The sequence below is a fragment of the Neocloeon triangulifer genome, unplaced genomic scaffold (genome assembly GCF_031216515.1).
Source record: "Neocloeon triangulifer isolate White Clay Creek 2 clone unplaced genomic scaffold, ASM3121651v1 ptg000009l, whole genome shotgun sequence".
NCBI lineage: Eukaryota > Metazoa > Arthropoda > Insecta > Ephemeroptera > Baetidae > Neocloeon > Neocloeon triangulifer.
In genome coordinates, this window is record NW_026775551.1 from 230577 (window position 1) to 249361 (window position 18785).

Below are 18785 nucleotides of genomic sequence, written 5' to 3' on the forward strand. Positions count from 1 at the left end.
TTTGACTTCGCTATATTTATGTCCTTTCAAATGTTCCCACAACGACCACATCATGTCAGAAGGCGCGTGCAGAGCGCAGTGGTGCACACTCAGTTCTCGTAAATCCGCACCTACAAGCTCCTCCCACCCGGACCCTGCTCGTCGAGGAGCAACACAAAAATTGACGTTTGGTGATCGTAGAAGTAGCGGCCGATCAATTAGCTGGAAAAGGGGATGCAGCAAGAATGAAGGGTGGAACAGGTGGACATTGTTGCCATGTCGACCACACGTAAGTTCACCGTCATGTCGAACCCCGGTTAATCTCCTTAATTAACGCGATTGTCAAAGTAAACAAATCAAAAACTCGAACTAGTCATGCCCGCAAATGAACGTGTGCCGCAAATTTTGACGGAAATATAGGTTGTGCCGCGTGTTTAAAAATATTATGTCCACTGGCATGAAGGGTGAACGAAAATCAAATTGTGTGAAACGGGCCGAAATGGTTGAGAAATCTTGAAATTGGCGCTCGTACTAGACTGCGCCAAAACAGCAATTTCCAATATCGGTACCGCTAGTCTAGTGCGGAATTTCCCCGTTGCGCAAGGGATGAATTTTCCAATATTGCTTGTCGACATATATACAAGTAGATTAAGTTTCGTCGCGTGTCGCCCGGTAAAGAGCGAAAAAACGAGAGCACCGATTTTTCAGCACAAGTTACAAGTTCTCCGAACTGATAAAGCCTTTAGGCCGTTACCTGAACGGAAAAGTGTGGAATAGCCAAACGCGAAAGGATAACACGGAGCGCTGGGGGTGCATAGCGCGAACTGCTTTCTTTGAGCTCTGGTGGGGGTGCAACGCGCATGCCTCTCATTATGTATCAAGTGGTTACTAAGTCTGATTGATCGAAAAAGCAACAATGCCGCCAACAAGTCTTTTATTTTAATGAGAGAGCTGGTTTTTTATGTGGAGTGAGTTGTTCTGTACTAATTAGGGAGCGCAGCAGAACCAATGAGCAGTCTGCCTTTCCGCCCCGAGTGATTTGAAAACTTTTCTCCGGTTTCAAATTAATGAAAACTGCACATCAAAAGCGCGGTTTCCTCCAAGTGGAATTCACGTCATTTTAAAACATCGAGAACTTGTTTGATCAGAATCATTTTTGTGGCTGATATTCACGAATATATTGAAAATTGAGACGCAGAGTTGGTGATTAAGTAAGGCGCATTATGAATTAGCCCGGGAGTTGTTTGGAATATTAAATTAAAGCCGTGGCGTTTGCGTGAGTCGGACTTTTTTGCCAACATGAAAGTTTATAAAACGTTAAAGCATTTTTTAATCAAACGGCTGCAAAGCAAATAAACTTTTGATGGAAAAAAATTGACCGAGAAGAATAAATAATAATAATAGTAAGCAAACTAAATTACCTTAAAATTCAAAAAGATCGTTAATGCATTGGTATTTCCAAAATTTTATTTTTTGTTAATTGTTAGGAATGGAAAATGCAATAATATTTTTTTCTTATTGAACTTCTCACATAAATTTTCAATTTCAATAAAAAATCGGGACCAAATAATAATGACTAAATAATCTATAACACTGTTCAACTATGTTGTTGAACGACAACGCAGACACTCATTTGCAGATACAGGTCACCGCACCCCGCAAATGACCCAATCTTTTGACAGGTTTTCTCAGGACTGGATTCTGCAGACAGTGAGGTCACTGCAACTTGAAGTTGCTGTCTTGAAGGCTGCCGTCTTGGCCGCGCAAACTAAAAATAATGATACGACCTTGAGTTTGCCGAGCTGGGAAAATCTCGACAGCAGGAGGCAGCCAACTGGACAACAAATTACTGGATGGACAAAGTGGACAGTCCATGAGAGAGATGCCCTGAAAAATTACCAGAGAGTGTTGATGGGAGATCGTAAGTGGTGGGCGGCTTCAGCTAAATGCAAGTTTGAATTTCGAAATGAAAATATTGTTAACGCTTCGGAGGAAATTATTTGTCACCTGGTGGGCGGAGATATGAATAACTCAAAGGGAGCAGCCTTAGCCCTTGCTGAAAAATTTGGACATCCAGGTGCTGGTAAACTTCAAATTGGTGAAATTCGTATTCAGCAGGTACCTGAGCATGAGATTTGGCACCTCGTCTCTAAGCCCTGGGCAAAGCAACAAAAATTCTCCAACCCTGGTGCCTTCTACCTGAATCACTTGGCAGCCCTTGTAGCCATGAAGGATAAAATGAAGGAAAGAGGAGTGGCAAGGATTGCTATTACACCGCTAGGAAACAACTGCAACAAAATAAGCTGGGAATACACTGAAACTAAATTGACAGAGATTTTTGCAGACATGCAGGTAACCTTTGTGGTTTATTGCTCACGACCTAAGTTTTCAGGTGTTGGCGGAGTTGCAGCTGAGGGCGCACAGTCGAAAGCAGCCCATAGAAGAATTGAGAGCAGGACTGAGTGCCTTCCAGTTGCAACGGGCTTGGCCAGAGGGGGTTGCCCACAGCAGCCCCCAACTACGTACCACCCCCCTGGCAAGCCAACACCGAAAAGGTACGAGCACAATGCAAAAGTCAGAACTCAAAACTCATTCTCAACCTTGGTACAAAATGATGTTCATCACGAGCACGAGACAGAACGAGTTTACGCTGAGGAGTACCTGAAGAGTCTGAAGGATGACCATGTGAATGAAAAGGGCAAACAAAAGCGTTCCCCCAGCGACCGCCTGATGAGAGATCTGGAGAGGCGTCGCGAGAAACTTGGCCAATTAGACGAGGAATATCAAGGTGGCATCAATGGGCTTGGCAGTGCCATAAAAGCTGCCCATGATACTGTCGCCCCACCGGATGGCTCTGCAAGGGCGACTGAGAGGGTCTGTGCGGCGGCAGGGACACCAGCCTCGTTTCTAACCCTTGCACCCATCCCAGCGGAAGCGAAAAAAGGTGATATTTTTGCAATTAATTCACCTGACATGTTGGATGCTGCTGATGAGGCCCTTATTTCTCAGAGCAAAAAAGGAGGAAGTGTGAAGGCCTTTATCAAGAAATTGACTGACCTGACCCAGGAGGCTAATGACATTTCTATGAGAACTGAGGAGAAGGAGAGAATTGTGGCAGAAGGACGGACGAAGGACAAGCAAGTTAGCTTGTCAAAGAGTTTGTCTGGTGGGGGTGGCAAGTCCCAACCACCCTCGCCCAATGCGGAGCACTCTCAGGAGCCCCCTCAGACAAACCTCTTGCCAGAGGTAAATTCTGAAGTCCTCTGTGAGGCAAACTCCTCAAACTTTATTTTGCACGCCCCCGCCGAGTTTGTTACGTCAACCCTTGTTGAGGCGCAAAGCGAGATGATCGTGAGCCAGAAGGATGATCCAGATGGAGAGACCAGGAAGGATGAGCACCATAAGGGATGCATTGCCGGTGGGGGTAGCCCATACCAGCTGCCCCCACCTGATCTCAGGAGTGACCATAAACCCCCTCGGCAAGCTCCCTCCCCAGGGGTAGGTTTTGATGAAAAATTAACACCTGAAAGCTCAAACCTGCTCTCGCCTGAGATTCCTGATGTGCTGACCATTCAACAACAAGTGACTGTTCAACAACAAATGATTGACGAGGTGAGGGAGATGAGACGCAGCCTGGATAAGTTTATGGCGCAGAAGGACCCGCAGTCAAACCCGTCAAAGTCGTCACCAGCTGGAGTCACTAGGAGGCGACAAAAAAACCAACTCAGCCAAGGAAGGGAAAAGTGGCGCTAGAGAAAAAAGAGCAGAAGAAGAATGAAAAGAAGAAAAAAGAAGGACTTTCACCTCAGAGGCAATTTAGTGTTATGTTGTTAAACGTTAGAGGTATTAGAACCGCGTTAAAATTTACACTTGTTGAAAACTATGTCCAAAGCCTTAAAGTTAAGCCGCAATTTATTGCAATAACAGAACATTGGTTAAATGTACATGAGATAGGAACACTGAGGATTAGTGGGTATTTACAGTTAGCTTCCTTTGCGCGAGCAACCCAAGAGCGTGGTGGAGTTGTGTTATTTGTTGCTAGTGAATTGCAATATGAGTCTGTTAAAAAGATAACCTTTGCAAATATAGAACTAAAATTTGAGGCTGCTGGTGTTGAGATTCGAATGGCAGGAGAAGTTTTGAAAATAATACTCTTGTATAGACCTAGCAATCCACAGAGCAACTTAGAAATTAGTAAGTTCTTTGAAAGACTAGAAGATGTTTTGGAAGAAAACGTTTCACTTGGGGGCCATATGCTATTAATGGGAGATTTCAATGTAGATTTAATGAAAATTGATAGAAATTCAAATAAGTTGAGAGAACTCACAGGAGGCTATAACTTGAAGCAAGTGAATAATCAAGTTACAAGGATAGATGGCGAATCCGCCACCTTGCTAGATGTCATGTTCTCTACACTAGATTGTGAAGGTCAGAGCAAAGTTCTGAAATGCCCCTTTTCGGACCATGATGCAGTGTTTTGTTTATGGGATTTAAATTTAATACAAAAACAGGATACGTTTAAATTCAGCAGGCATTTTTCAGAAGAAAATTGGAGTAAATTTTATGAATTGCTTAGTAATGAAACATGGGAAGATGTGCTCTTCATTGAGGGTGGTGTTAACCTTAAATGTAGTATCTTTATGGAAAGACTTTCTTCATATTTTGAAAATTGTTTCCCGATGAGGAAAGTTATTAATAGAGCTAACCAGACTGGCAAAATCAAATTATCTCAACCTACTAGGGAGCTTAAAACGCAATTAAGAGAACTTGGTGAGCGGATGAAAAGGGAAACCAATGTAAAAGTAAAAGACAAGCTTCGAATAGAATTTAAGAGCCTAAAACGACGGGTTGGAACTTGCATTAACAAAGAAATTAGGAATCATAACAATGAGAGAATTTTGAAAGCGAGTAATAAATCTGGTATGATGTGGAGAATAGTTAAGGAAATCAAAGAAGGTCAAACATCTTCTTGTGATATTATAAAGTGCCTGAGAGACGGGGAGGAATTAATATCTGACCCATATAAAATTAGTGAAATATTAAATGATAATTTCATAGAATGTGTGCCGGAACTAAACAGTGAGCTTGGCCAAAATGTTGAATACACAGTAGAGAAATTTCAACTTTGTATGTTGAGTGAAGAGCAGATTTTTGAAATTTTGTGCGGGTTGCCAACTAAGAGATCGTTTGGCTGGGATGGAATTTCCACAGAAGTGTTGAAAAAAATTTCTGCTTATATTGTAGCTCCACTAACACACCTTGTTAATTGTTCCTTCTGTGAAGGAGTATTTCCAGACTTAATGAAGGTATCAGAAATAAGGCCTCTGTTTAAAAAAGGTAGTAATACAGATGCAGCTAATTATAGACCAATCGCCCTTACGTCGAGTATCTCAAAAGTTTTTGAAAAAGCGTTTTTAATTCAGCTGGAGAAATATTATGAAGGGAATAACTTTTTGCCTGACCAGCAGCATGGCTTTAGGAAAAAGCGTTCTACGGTCACTGCGCTTTATGATATGGTGATAAATGTGTACGACTCATTAGACAAAAGAGAAAAGATTAATGTTATTTTGTATGATTTTACAAACGCGTTTGGATCATTAGTACCTGATAGATTGTTGAACAAACTAAAAATGTTTGGTGTCAATGGTAAAGCGTTAGACTGGGTCAAATCGTTTTTACTAGAGCGAAAGCAGCTAGTTAAACTGAGAGTTCTGAATGATAAGGGTGTAGAAGAAATAATTAAATCAAAGTTGCGTGAGAGTAACAGAGGTGTGCCGCAAGGTACATCTCTCGGTCCCTTTACTTACAGCGCATATTCGATTGACCTGCCCTTAATTGTTATAATTGCAATATTAGTTATATTTGCCGATGACTCTACAATGATAGTGAAAGGTAAAACTGCCTCTGAGGTGAATGAAAAGACAATACAAGCAAACTCTGACATGGTGAAATATGCGAGTGATAATCACCTGAAATTGAATCCGAATAAGACTATGGTAATGACAATGCACACCGCTCAAACGAGGAATATAATCCAGCCTGAAATATTGATTGAGAATGAGGAATTGTCTGTGGTGAACAGTAGTCGCCTTCTAGGAGTAACGTTAACAGATACAATGAATTGGAATAAACAGTGCAGCGAAGTGGTTACTAAGTTGCGTAGTGTTACGTATTTATTTATCATGTTACGAGAAAAAGTTCTAGAATCGACTTTGGTCCAAGCCTATCATGCATATGCGGCTAGCCGAATTCTATACTCGATTGTAATCTGGGGTGGATCTACACATATGAAAGATGTTTTTCTTGCGCAGAAAAGAGTAATAAGAGCGATGGCTGGCGTTCAATATTGGAGAAGTAATTCGGCACTTGACTCATGTAGACCACTATTTGTGAAATTTGGAGTTCTTACAGTCTATTCATTATATATTTTGGAGTGTGTTAAGTTTGTGCGCAAATTTCCTGAAAAGTTTAAAATGAATCGTGATGTTCCAGGTGTTGTAGTGCGAACTACGCGTGCTACTGCATATGTTGAAACAGATTTATTTGTAAGGCCAAGCTCACTAAATTGTGTGAATGAAAGTCCTGAGATAATGATAGCACGAGTATATAACAAATTACCGAATGTATTGAAAGAAATAGCTGACTATGGCAACTTTGTTAAAAGTGTCAAATATGTAATGCTGAAGTGTCAATTCTATGATATGAATGAATATTGGAGATGTAAATTTGAATGCTTAAACTTGGAAGATTGAGACTCAGCTGCAGGGTTTTCGGGGGTGGTTTTCCCCTGCAGTATTTGAGGAGGGTTAGTCAAAGGCTTGCCCACCCCCGCCGAATAACTAATGGCGTGCGAGCTCCCTCATTCACTTGATGTTGTATTTAGTTGATTGATAAAACCTAATTATTATTATTATAATGACCTGTTGTAAAGGCAAATTGGAGATGTACTATATATGTCTAATGCAATAAATTTTGATCTAATCTAATCTAATCTATAAATTTTATGAAACTATTAATAAATTGGGGCCCCTCCTCTTTAATATTTTCGTGGCTGACCTCCCTGAAGTCGTGGGCAACAGCACCCTGGTTCAGTACGCCGATGACGCGACCGTCTACATGGAAATCAAATCTCCCGAAAACGCCGACGAGCTGCAGGAAGATGTGTGCAACATGTGTGGTGTTCAAATAACGGAATGAGCCTTAACGCGAAAAAGTGCAAAGTGATGGACATTTCTCACGCGCGCGATCGGTTGGAGTTCGTCTACAACCTCAGTGAATCGGTGCTCGAGTTCGTGGACAAGGAGCGAATGCTCGGCGTCCACATCTCGAGGGATCTCCGCCATCTCCGGTGGCAGATCCACACGGACATTGTGTGCAGCAAGGCGTCCCAATCTCTCGGTTTTGCGGCCCGAAACTTGCGCGGCTGCACCCCCCGCGTCAAAAGAATTGCGTAACTCTCGCTCGTCAAGCCAACCATGACATACGGTCTCCCTGCGTGGCACCCCACGTTGCAGGAGAACGTCAACAAACTCAATCGAGTGCAGAATCGGGCACTGCACTTCATCTACGGCCGCACCCCTCCGCCGCCAATTGAGCAGAGAATTATGCCCATTGACATGCACCTCAGGTACACCGACCTCTACTTCTGAGCGGCGAGACGGACTTTGACGCGCGCGCCCGAATTAATTGTAATGGGTCGTAAGCTGAGAGATGACGACATACAGGACCCCTTCCTCCATATGCAGCCACCCTCGGCCAACAACAAGTTCGGTCGCGGCGCTTTTTCCTTCAGGATAATCAAGCCCTGGAACGACCTGCCAACTGCCCTTAAAGACTGTCCCTCAAGCAATTTTCCCTCCCTCTGCAAGGAGCATTTGTGGCAGTAATTCAAGAGTTAAGATTTTAAAGTGTTTGTGATATCGTTCTTTTTTTTCGATAGTGTGGGTTTACCGCGGCGGCCGTGTCTCTTTTGATGTCGGGCGTTTTAGCAGACATCTGCTAGTTGTTAACCCTTTCTTCTCTTTATTCCAATTTAAAATTTTTGTATCGACCGAGAAGAATAAATAATTATAAAAAAGCTCAAAAATTGCTCTAAATAACAGCTTGTCACATGTCTGAACCAGTCTGAACTTGCACCCGTTAAATAAATATGCTTTTATCGTTTTTTTTTTCAGTCACCATTGTTATCCGCTCTAGGCAGTGTAATCGCATTTTGCGAGTCGCGGAGTTTATTATGCATTATAAAAGGGCACCATCCAATTTCTTCCCTCGTTTTATGCACATTTTGAAGACCGTGATATTCAAATGGCGCCGCGCCTAGGGGGCACAAAATTATAAATTACTACTTTCCTCCGTTTCATTACGAGACTGGGTCGTTCCGCTCGCGAATGCACAGAAGATGAGAGAGCGAGAGTGGAGCAAGGAAAGGCATCATTTACTTATTATGCTCCTCTCATGCGCACCAACTAAATTGGCGCTCCGGTGTGCAAGCGGCTGGCAAGGGGGTTGGGGGCGCAGTGACCAAAGTTTGCCGTACTGTTCGGTGGAGCGTATCAGAAAAGAGAGCCATTTAATGCCCCTGCTCTGCTCTGCGCTGCGCTCCTAAGTAATTACAACTCCAAAGGTAAGGGGGATCACTAAACAATGCCGACGTGTCTCTGCCCTGCCGGCCTGCGCTCCACCCTTTCACCCCTCAGCACACCCACTAGTGGAATTCATTAGCTAATTAATTAATCACCGAGCAAAAAGTTCGCAACTGATGGGCCAAGCGATGGCTTTGGTAAAAATGTGCCGAAGATGTGACCAGGGCCGAAGAGCGGAGGGCGAGAGCCAATTTAATGTTGCAGGGGAAAGTGTGCAAACATACTAAAGATGATACTCTTATTTGAGGGAATGTTTATACAAACACATAAACTGCAGGCAGGACGAGAGCTTGACTAACTGAATATTAGTGAATTTGAATTTGGAGTGGGGTTTCCACAGAAATCATGTACACTTTGATTTTGATAATTAATTAAATGTTGGCATAGTTGCTGATAGACCTTTTCTAAAAGAAATAAAAAGTTAATCTTATTGTATTAACTACAATCTTAAAACGCTGGTAGATGAAAAAAAAAAACTGAAATTAAAACAGAAATCAACGCAGCCCTATTCTGGATTAATAGGCAAATTTGATCCTGACAACTATTACGCTCAAATTTTCCCAACTTTGTTTTGAAATTTTTCTGGTTCACAGTTTTATTTTTTATTCATAAGTTATACAATTTTGGCATTTCACTCTGTTGAACAATTTTTTTCCAGATAGATTTTTCGAAAATGAAATGAAAGACATTTTTTATTGTGGTATTTGCACCCTAGTACCTAATTTAATGCTTTTTTTAATATTTCTTACTTGGTTTTTTTTAATCTCATTGAATACAAAATTAAGTATAATTTTTTGGCACAAAGCTGCGTTTCAATAGCAAACATCAAGCGCCTTTTCCACTGCCTATGTATATAGGACCGATGTTTGTTTGCAAAGCTTTTCAAATGCCACATTTTTTTGAGTGTATTGCAAACGTGCTGGGCTCTCGTTGAGGTCGATCAAAAAAGCAGCGAGGCTCTTTCATTTTGAGGGACTTGCTCCGCAGAGCAGAAAGAAAGCAGGGCTGCTAAAAGAAAAGTGTTGCACCATAAAACACACACGTTCGCATTTTCTGCGCTCACGTTCTTGTTTATTGTAATGGGGAGAAGCGACTATTTGTTTTGGCGATACACGCAGAAAGCTAGAGTGGCTGCGTTTCTCATTTCGCCAAGGTAATACCACAAAAATGCGCCGTCTTAAACTTGACACGAGAATTGCTGCGCGGAATTAAAATTTATTATTCAACAACCGAGGGAGGAGAATCAAATGTTGGCATAAAGAGGGTGGTATTCTTGTTTTCGCCCAGCGGCTGCGGCACGGCTGGGAAATTTAAGCAAGTTTGACGTGCGGCGCACTTAGCGGCTCCTGCGGGGCCGCGCGCATCCTATTATTTTCTCCGAGCCGCTTTTCATTTATTTTTCGTCTAATTTGAGTCGGCAACCCTCGAGTTTCGCAATGAGTTTGAGCGAAGTAAAGAAATTGTAGCGAATTCTCGTTTCGTAGTGCTGGACGAACACGCCACGCGGGCCGAGTGGCAGCCGCAAGAAACACTCGCTCGTGTAATGAGACTCTGCTATTTTGTATTTTGGCGATGTGTATCTGCGAGAGCGAGCGAAATTTTGTAAGGATCAAATGAAGCAGCAACAGGTGCCGCTCAACCACTTATTATTTTCCCCCCATCTAGGAACAGCCGCAGCATGATTTTCCTTTCCTGTGTGTCACGTCGACGCTTTTCATGAAGCTTCCTCTCTCGTTTTTATTTATATATTCTCGCACCTAAAAGAAAAAAATGCACTCGCCTTTTTCTTTATTCTAGAAAATGCTGTATGAATTTTCCCGCGGACATTACAAAATACTAATGTTGTCGTTCATAATCTCAAATAGTGAAGGTTCTACCCTTTTATTTTATTTTTTTTCTATTAGATATATTAATAGAATTTTCAGCGGCTGCGCGCATAGCATTGTTGATTTTTTGCACATTTTAACAATTAAAGTTTGCAAAGCTCAACAAGTACATGTGGAGTGACCCATTTTTTGTAATTTTTCTTAATTTAAAATGCTTCTTTGCTAATCCCATTGTTGGATCAAGTTGGATGTTTTGACATAATTGTAAAAAATTAATATTTGAAGAAGATTACACTCGAGGAGATGATCATGCGGATATGAAGAATTAGAGCTTTTTACAATGAGGAAAAAGCCCGACCTCTTCATTTCCAATAAAATAATAAATTATTTGTCCCTGTCCCAACTCAAATGGCTGAGAGCATAATATACACTATGTCAATAAATAAATATTGATAATAGTAATATAATAATCAGATATTCTCATTTTTTAATTTTTTTTATGTAAAGTATCAATCGTTTTTTAAATCAACATACTGGGAAAAGTTTTAGAATTATTAATTTTTTTAGTTTTTCACATTCAAAAAGAAATTATGAGTTTGCCTGAAGAAATTGGCACTTGAGGAGATATTATTATTATTGATCTTTATTGACGTATGAGGCGTCACCACGATGTAATTACTCATTGCGACGCGCCCCATTTGCAACATAGTACAAAACAAGTAGAAAATTTTAATAGAGAGTAAAAAACAACAAAAATATTACAATGTATCAATTAGTTGAAAAAACTCTTCTTTGCTATAAAATTTATGTGAATGAACAAATCGCCTCAAACTACTTTCAAAAATCTTGTATCGAGGCTCTAAGCGAATCGAAACAGGCAATTTGTTATACAAAGCAGCTAAACAAGTCAAAGGGTTCTGCTTAGAAATTAACCAAGTCTGAGCAGGAACATACAAATCACTTTTTGCCCGTGTCTGATAATTATGACCTTCACTTAATAATAATAATAATATAAATAATTATGGAAGTGAAGAAAACGGGCATTGAACTCGTCGTAAAAATTGTTTTTAAATATAATTGGAGCAGTTTTGTTTTGAATAAAAACAATTTTTAAAACGAGGTCAAAGCCTGTTTCTAGGAAAGAAGTTTTTTACTAATCATGTATTGTATTAATAAAAATGGCTAAACAGGCTAAATAAATGAAATCAAAAGAAACTCTTTATCAATTCTAGTTGCGAGACTTATATTATTATTATTATTATTTATTTTTGAGATCAATTACAAAAAATAGTGAAGCACCCATTGAATGAATAACTTGTCAATTTGTAACGATTTGCAAACCACAAATAAGTAATTAATTATTGAAAGTGAAATACATCTGAGATTATAAATATTTTTGTCACTCTTGGTTGTATGTTATTTCAGTTGGAACAGAGAGTGAATGAACTAAAAAAGTGGTCAAATGAAAAATTTCTCTTTGAAGTCGTCCGCGATGAGTGCGCACTAGTTAATTTTTCATTCAGCTCAGCTCGCCTTCGTTTAAATATATGAGCGGCTTGTGCAATATTAGCAACGCTACGGTCACATTCATTACGGCGTGATAATTCCACTGCTCGTCTTCAACTAACTAAGTCGGAGAGAAAAAGCGCTTACTCTATGTGTATTTAATTGTTCTGTAATACTTGCGCCCAATTAATAAGGTGAGGAATGCATGCAGATGAATCGGCCGCGGCGCGCGCGCGAATTTAACAATTTTATGTGTCGCGGCTTAGCTTGCGCGCCATCAATTAGACAAGGGTTACAATTTGTCGTAAGTGTCCGCTGGCTGCGCTCCAAACGCGATAACTCATTGTGCTAACGGCCGTTGTTCTGCTCGGCCGGCCAAAGAATCATCACCTGCCTCATTAATTATCCACAGCACGCAGGGACAAAGACGGACCAGCATTGTTTTCAGTGCCATAGTCTTTTTTTCAGCGGAATTTCGAAAAAGCGAGAGGGTGATTAGACCAGACTTTTACTCAAATAAACGCCCGCCGTCTAAAGTTATCACCCCAGACAGTATGCTGATTGACGTGGCCGTTCCCAACAAATATGCAACAACAAAAACTTTAACATTAAAATAAGTCTACACAGTATGGAATTAATTGTAAGGAATTAAGTTTAAATAAGTACCCGCTTCTGCTGTAATAACTGTTGTTTGCAAATCTTTATTTTGTTTTTCTTTAATATTATTCTTTTTACTAAGTATTTATATATGATTATTCATTTAATTTATCATTATTAAATTTATCATATTAATAATCAAACTTCAATAAAGTTTTCCTCTTCTTCATGAATTTATAGAAATTATTGACTTTCATGAAAATAATTTAAAATAATTAAGTCCTTTGTGTTGGTTGTCCTTTCTGAATGAGGGATAATTTGCCAATTGTTATGAAAAATGGAGATCATAACCAATATTGAAATTTGCATCATTTTTAGTTTGAAAATTTCATACTTCTCAAACGAAATAAAAATCAACTTCAACTACATTCCACTAATTTATTTTTCAATCATTTTCTTGAAGTGAAAGTGCTAAAACTTTAGTAATAAATTTACAAATACATGATTAATATATCTTAGCTTGCGGCCCATCTTGGCGCTGTCCTCATGTTTTAGCAATTTGCTTGTTAGAGAGGTTGTCGTTTCTAAATTTTTCCAAAATTTTCTTCTCTTTCATTTTTGACTGGATTTTAAATTCCAATTGGAATTTCTGTAATAATAATAAATATATATTTTCGTTAAAGTTCTTTTTTTAATGAACCTAATTCTAGGCTTTTTCTGCTGCCAGCAAGCCGTCTTGAAATTTATGCGTCTTATTTTGTCCTTTCTTTTATTTCTCCGCTTTTTCTTAAAAAAATTAAATTTTCTTGTCATAGTCAGTTATACACAATTTTACAAAAATGAATTGTAATGCGTAATAACTATTGAACTTTAATAACAATTCAGGCATTATTTAAAATGTTTATTATTAAAAGTTAGTGTATAAATACACTCTAAACACGATTATTTTTAAAGTTGCTGACGGACAAAAAAATAGTCACAATGAAAAAAAAAACAAAGGCGAGAAACGATTACCATAAATCATTTTTTATTTTCAATGAATGCGGGCCACCGAGAAGGACACGTGTTCGAAATGTGACAAAAAAGATCAGCGAGTGAAAAAAATTATACTATGGTAGGCTTTAGTTGGGGTAGGTCAGCGTTAAGCGGGGAGCGGTGGCCCCCTCCCCTCTAGCGGCCGCGAGGGGAAGGGGTTCCCGCGTTGCATCCGTCAGTTTCAGTGCGTGGCCAAGAGCTGTGTGTGTTGGAATAGACTTGTGTACGAATCGAGAAGTGTCGCTGGGTGTTGCCGCCCTAGGACGCGTCAGCCGCCACCACAGCTGCCCCCAGCAGGCCTCCGCGGCCCCGGCCCTTCGCCAGACAGGCGGGCCCAGCCTTTGGTGTAAGTATGGGCCCGTGGTGGGCCGCAACACGTGGTCGCGCAGGCCCACTCGCGGCCGGTGATCCGTCGGCAACCGGTTTTCCCTGGAGGGCGGCACTCTTGCCGACCGCCTCCCACCCCCGCCGCCTCCGAGGGGCAGCCGAGGACAGCATCTCCGACGTGCAGAATCACGACTCGCGATTCATTTAGCGCTCAATGTACGAATCAATGCGTCTCAATCGAGTTGTTGAAGCGAATCGAAGCGCGCTGGAAAACCGGTTTTCACCGGCCATCTGTCACGCAAATGGCCTCCGAAATACGAAACAACTTGAACAATTTCCTTTTCCGCCTCTGTTTTACGGCGAACAACCACGAATTTCGGCAGAATTGCATCGTTTACGAAATTCCTCGTTGGATCAAATGCTGTACCAGTTGATTGCGCACCGAATCGGGCCGCGTTCGGCCGGAATGCTTGCGCCATCCTTTTGTTTACAATTGGAATTTTCCCGATTTTTTTTTATCTTTGGCGTTGTTTGGGCGCTAAATTCACGTGGCTAATTTTCGTCACTCGCGGTTTCGCATCAACGTGGCTTAATTGTTGTTGCGAACTCGGTGTGTTTGTTCGGCCAGTACATATTGATTTATTTTCGCAAACAATAAAATTTTGCCTGGCGTGCGAAATTATTGAAATTCTACCTCGACTATTATAATTCTGATGTTCTTGCCGAGCCATGCATAACCAAAGGCTGTTGAACTTCACCGAGCCTTGATTATAACATGAATAATTAAAAAAATTCCTTCGACTGAAAATTTTGTTTTTAATTATTATTTAATAAAATTTAAACTGATTGAATTTATTAATTATATTAATAAGTTTAGAAGTTGATTTGAAGAGAGGGGGCCCTTGAGTGGGTCTGGAAGCCGCCTGTTGTGCGTTCCGTTGGGACCTGTTGATCGTCGTCGGGAGTCACCCCCTCGCGGAACATCCGCGAATTGCATCAGTTGCATGGCCGCCTCTTGTTCTCTCCCCGTTCATATGTACATATCATGGCAGGCGGAAAAGAAACTCTGAGAAGCGGCGCCCGACCGACGAGGCGAGATATGAATAGAGCTGCTTTTTGAGAAGACGATGAAGAGAGCGAGCATTCTTGAGGCGTGCCTCCCCCAGGCCCATTATTTATGATTTGGGTGGTCACGTGACCCGGCCATTGTTGCCAGACTGCGCTCTGGGTGCATTTGCCTGCCTGCTCGGTTCGCCGCCGCCGAGGACGGAGGCCCCAATTGAGCCAATTGCAGCAATTTGGGCTCGACTGCTGCGAGCCAGACAAACGGAGACGGCAATTTGAAAATTTATTCATTTCACTCACTCACTCATCCGCCGCCTTTGTTCATGTGTGTGGCACTGTCACCGCCTAATTGCTGGTCGATTGGGGCGGAAGGGCTGTCCGGCGCGAGAAATTTTATGGGAAATAAATGACCCAGGGGACGCCTGCCGATGAGGAAAAGAGAAACGCGTGACAGATTTTGACCTTTGCTTCTCGATCACAGCTGTCTGCGCTTTCAATTGCGAATTGCGACCAACAAAAGGATAAAAAAAATCTAGTTTGATTCAGTTTGATATTTCCGGAGGCAAATTTCTTATGATGTTTGAACTGAAATTAGGCTTTTCCTAAACGGTTTATTTTTTTACACTTTTGTAATTTATTTAAAGCAAATTTAATAAACGTCTCAAATTTCCCGTTGAGGAAAAGCCGTAATAAAAAAAAAACGCTAATAAATCATCCCTTGACCGTGAAATTATTCTAAACTAGTAGTTTATTATTTGAACAAACAAATATAATTTCACACAAATTCACATATCAAATTAATTGAATCAAGCCAGGTTAAAGACGATTTTTTTTATTTTTTATTGTTTATCCCTCTTGGGAAAGGCACCAGCTGTAGCAGACCGGCTGCTAAATCGCAAGGGCCGATAACTTGGGTTCTCCCCATTGATTTAGGTCCTTTCGGGGCCGATAACAAGGTGACCTTGCGACCCACTGGGCCGGGGAGAGAGGCGCATAGGATGGGTTTGGTTGTTGGGATTTTGAAGGATGAGGAAGGTGATTTGATGTTGAACCAGATTTTGAAATTTAAAAATCAATTTAAATTAATATATTATTGTAGTTTATTTGACCAAATTGATTACACTGTTTACATTAAAATGTTGAAACAATATATTTGAAAAGAAAGGAATTGTTGCATAAAACAGCATATTTTGCTAAAACTTTCGAAATAAAAAAGACCCCAACCGCCACAATGAGCCTCGGTTGACTTAGTTTTCGTTCTTATCTTTAGTCCTTATCATAATATATAATTACAAGAATCTCATAAATTTTTTAATTTAAATGAAGAAAGATTAATTTATTTTAAATTAAAATTGAGAATAAATATTTATTGATATGCAAGTTAAGGTTTAATTTGGAATAAAATCATGTAGATTTTGCATTAAAATTTTTCGTTTTTTTTCTTGACTCCGTCTTTAAATTTGTGGCAAATTTAAAGGTGTTAGAGGTGCTGGTCGATTTTGTCGTTAGAATTTTTACCTATTTGGCCCGACCTCTCTAGAGTGCCAAAGTGTGCACAGCAGTATTGATTTTAGCCGGTCCGTGCCCCATAATTTTGGTCGTTCCATTACCGTGTAAAAAACTTTTCCCGAGAACCGTGTCGTGCTTTGTTTGCACGTCGTGCGCTCTAAACGCCCCAGGAAGTTGCGAGTTTCAATTCTAGCACTGAAAAATAAATTCATTTTCTGATTTATAATGCACCTCCTCCAATTGTCAATGTAGAAGAAGCGCCGAGCGCGTTTTAAAAAATTCTCGCGATTTTTCCGCTCTGGCAAGCAAGCGCCAGGTAAAAACTCGCGATGCTGAAAATTATTTATCTTGGCAGTTGATTCTTTTTTTCTCTCACAGTGAGAAACAAAGTAAAAGGCAACTGGCAACAGCCGCCGGTTATCGTGCGTGTACACACACGTTCACAACAAACTCACACACACACTCGCGAAGTAATCTCTGCGGAAGCATATTATTCTCTGTTCCTTGCCAGCTCAGCTCACAGGGTTGTCGCTTTGGTTGGACCATAATTGTTGGGCACAAGCAAGGTTCCTCATTCCGCTCGCACGGCGCACCTTTGTGCTCAAATTCCGCCGAAAATTCAATTAAGGGGCACACTTTGCTATTTATTTTTCAAGGCCAGCGTCCAGTGTTTTACTTTCTCTTTATTATTTTTGTTAAAATTAAACTAGCGTTTTTTTAAAAGCTGAACTCGAAATGAAATTAGCAAATTAATTTTGATATTTTCATTGAAGTTAAAATTGATTGGCTTATTGTGGCTCATGGCACGTTATTGGCATAGTCCAAAAAAAGGTCAATCCTTGGTGGTAAAATGTAACGTTATCAACATTTTTTTTTTTTTTTTGTATCATTTTTTCCTTTATTTCGACTCCGTGATTTAATTAACTTTTTTTAAATAGAGAATTTAAAATCATCATTTGACGTGAAATAAAATAATAAATTTTTTTATAGAAAAGAGTAATTTTATCGTTAAATATAAAGCGAAAGTGAGGAAACTCTGTCTTTTATCGTCGTTTATTATTGTGATCAGTTTGTTTATGAATTCTTGATTTCTTTGTATGCATTATACTTGCCTTTTAAATTAGAAATATGTAAATTCTTGTAGCTAAAGTCATTAATGTAAAACAGATAACAGATAAGATACGCTTGAGTTTCTTTTAAGTACATTAAATTATCAGGATTTCTGCTAGATCCTATCCTGCTCTTGAAAACATTTTGATTAATCTTTTATTTATTTCCTGCTTAAATTGTTATTTGGATATTATTAAATATTTCTTAAAATTCAATTATTTTTCAAATTGCTGATTTTTTGTTGTATTTCTCTTGCTCATGATATAGGGTCGTAGACCGTAGCCAAAACTCAGATTAGCCGTAACTCACTGTTAGCCGTTTTCATTTTTAATAAAAACAATTTTTCAACAAGGACAAATTCCTTTTTCTTTCACTTTCATAATCGTCATGTGCCAATTTCTTTAAACAAGATATTAATCTTATTCCAATAAATACCAATTTTTGCAATGGTAATACAAATTTCAGCAATTTAATTTTTTTTTTTTTTAGTAAAAAAATGATCAAAACAATTTAATTTGTTTTAATTTTCTGAGATAAAATAAAGTTTCTTATCGAGCTGCGCGTTTAATTGGCCCAAATGCGAGCAATGATTAAACGCGAGCGTATTTAAAGCTTGGTGAACTGTTTGTTGATAAAAGTTTTTCCTTTTGCCCCATAAGCCTCGGCAGAAGGCGTCATTCAAAGCACACACACATTCGCTATAAACTGTTCACGCACTGCAGAGATAAAGTTGCAACGGCATCGCACAATCAGCGACTAACGCCCCTTTTGGGTTTCTCTGCCGCAGCAGTTTTCCTTCTGCAACTCTGTTTCGAACTGTTCGATATATATCAATTAGAAGAAGTGACAAATGCAAAAAGCAAACAGAGCGACGTCTCAAGTAATTATCGGCTGAAAGAACGAACAAAGCAACAAATGATGTAAACCCATCGTCAAATAATAGAATCGCGTCGCTTCATTAACGAGTTTTTTTTCTCTTCTCGGGAGAAGAAGCAAACATACCGCGGCTAGAAATTTAAATGGAATTTGCCTGCCTATCTCGCGGGCAAGTGCCGGGTCACGATCGAGTCACGTCGGGTCAACTTTCTCGCGAGAGAGGAAGATGCGCCGCATTTTTTTTACTTTCCACCAGTCTGTCGCCGAGTAAAATGGTCGGCTGACAGATGACTGTTGTCACTGTCACTCGTCG

General features: G+C 40.1%; 1 protein-coding gene across 6 annotated transcripts in view; it reads left to right on the forward strand.

Annotated features, from left to right (window-relative positions):
* Nucleotides 1-65: 65 nt before the first annotated feature.
* The window catches only part of LOC132195120 (polypyrimidine tract-binding protein 1), a 112644-nt gene continuing 93924 nt past the window's right edge, over nt 66-18785 (forward strand). For 2 of the 6 annotated variants that reach the window (XM_059616887.1, XM_059616890.1), the window contains exon 1: nt 178-268. In XM_059616887.1, coding sequence (XP_059472870.1) covers nt 256-268 — 13 coding nt within the window. In that variant the 5' untranslated portion in view covers nt 178-255. Of the gene's footprint in view, nt 269-1618; nt 8039-13761; nt 13932-18785 lie in introns of those variants that run through there. The other 4 variants (XM_059616886.1, XM_059616885.1, XM_059616888.1 and 1 more) reach the window with 4 other exon arrangements.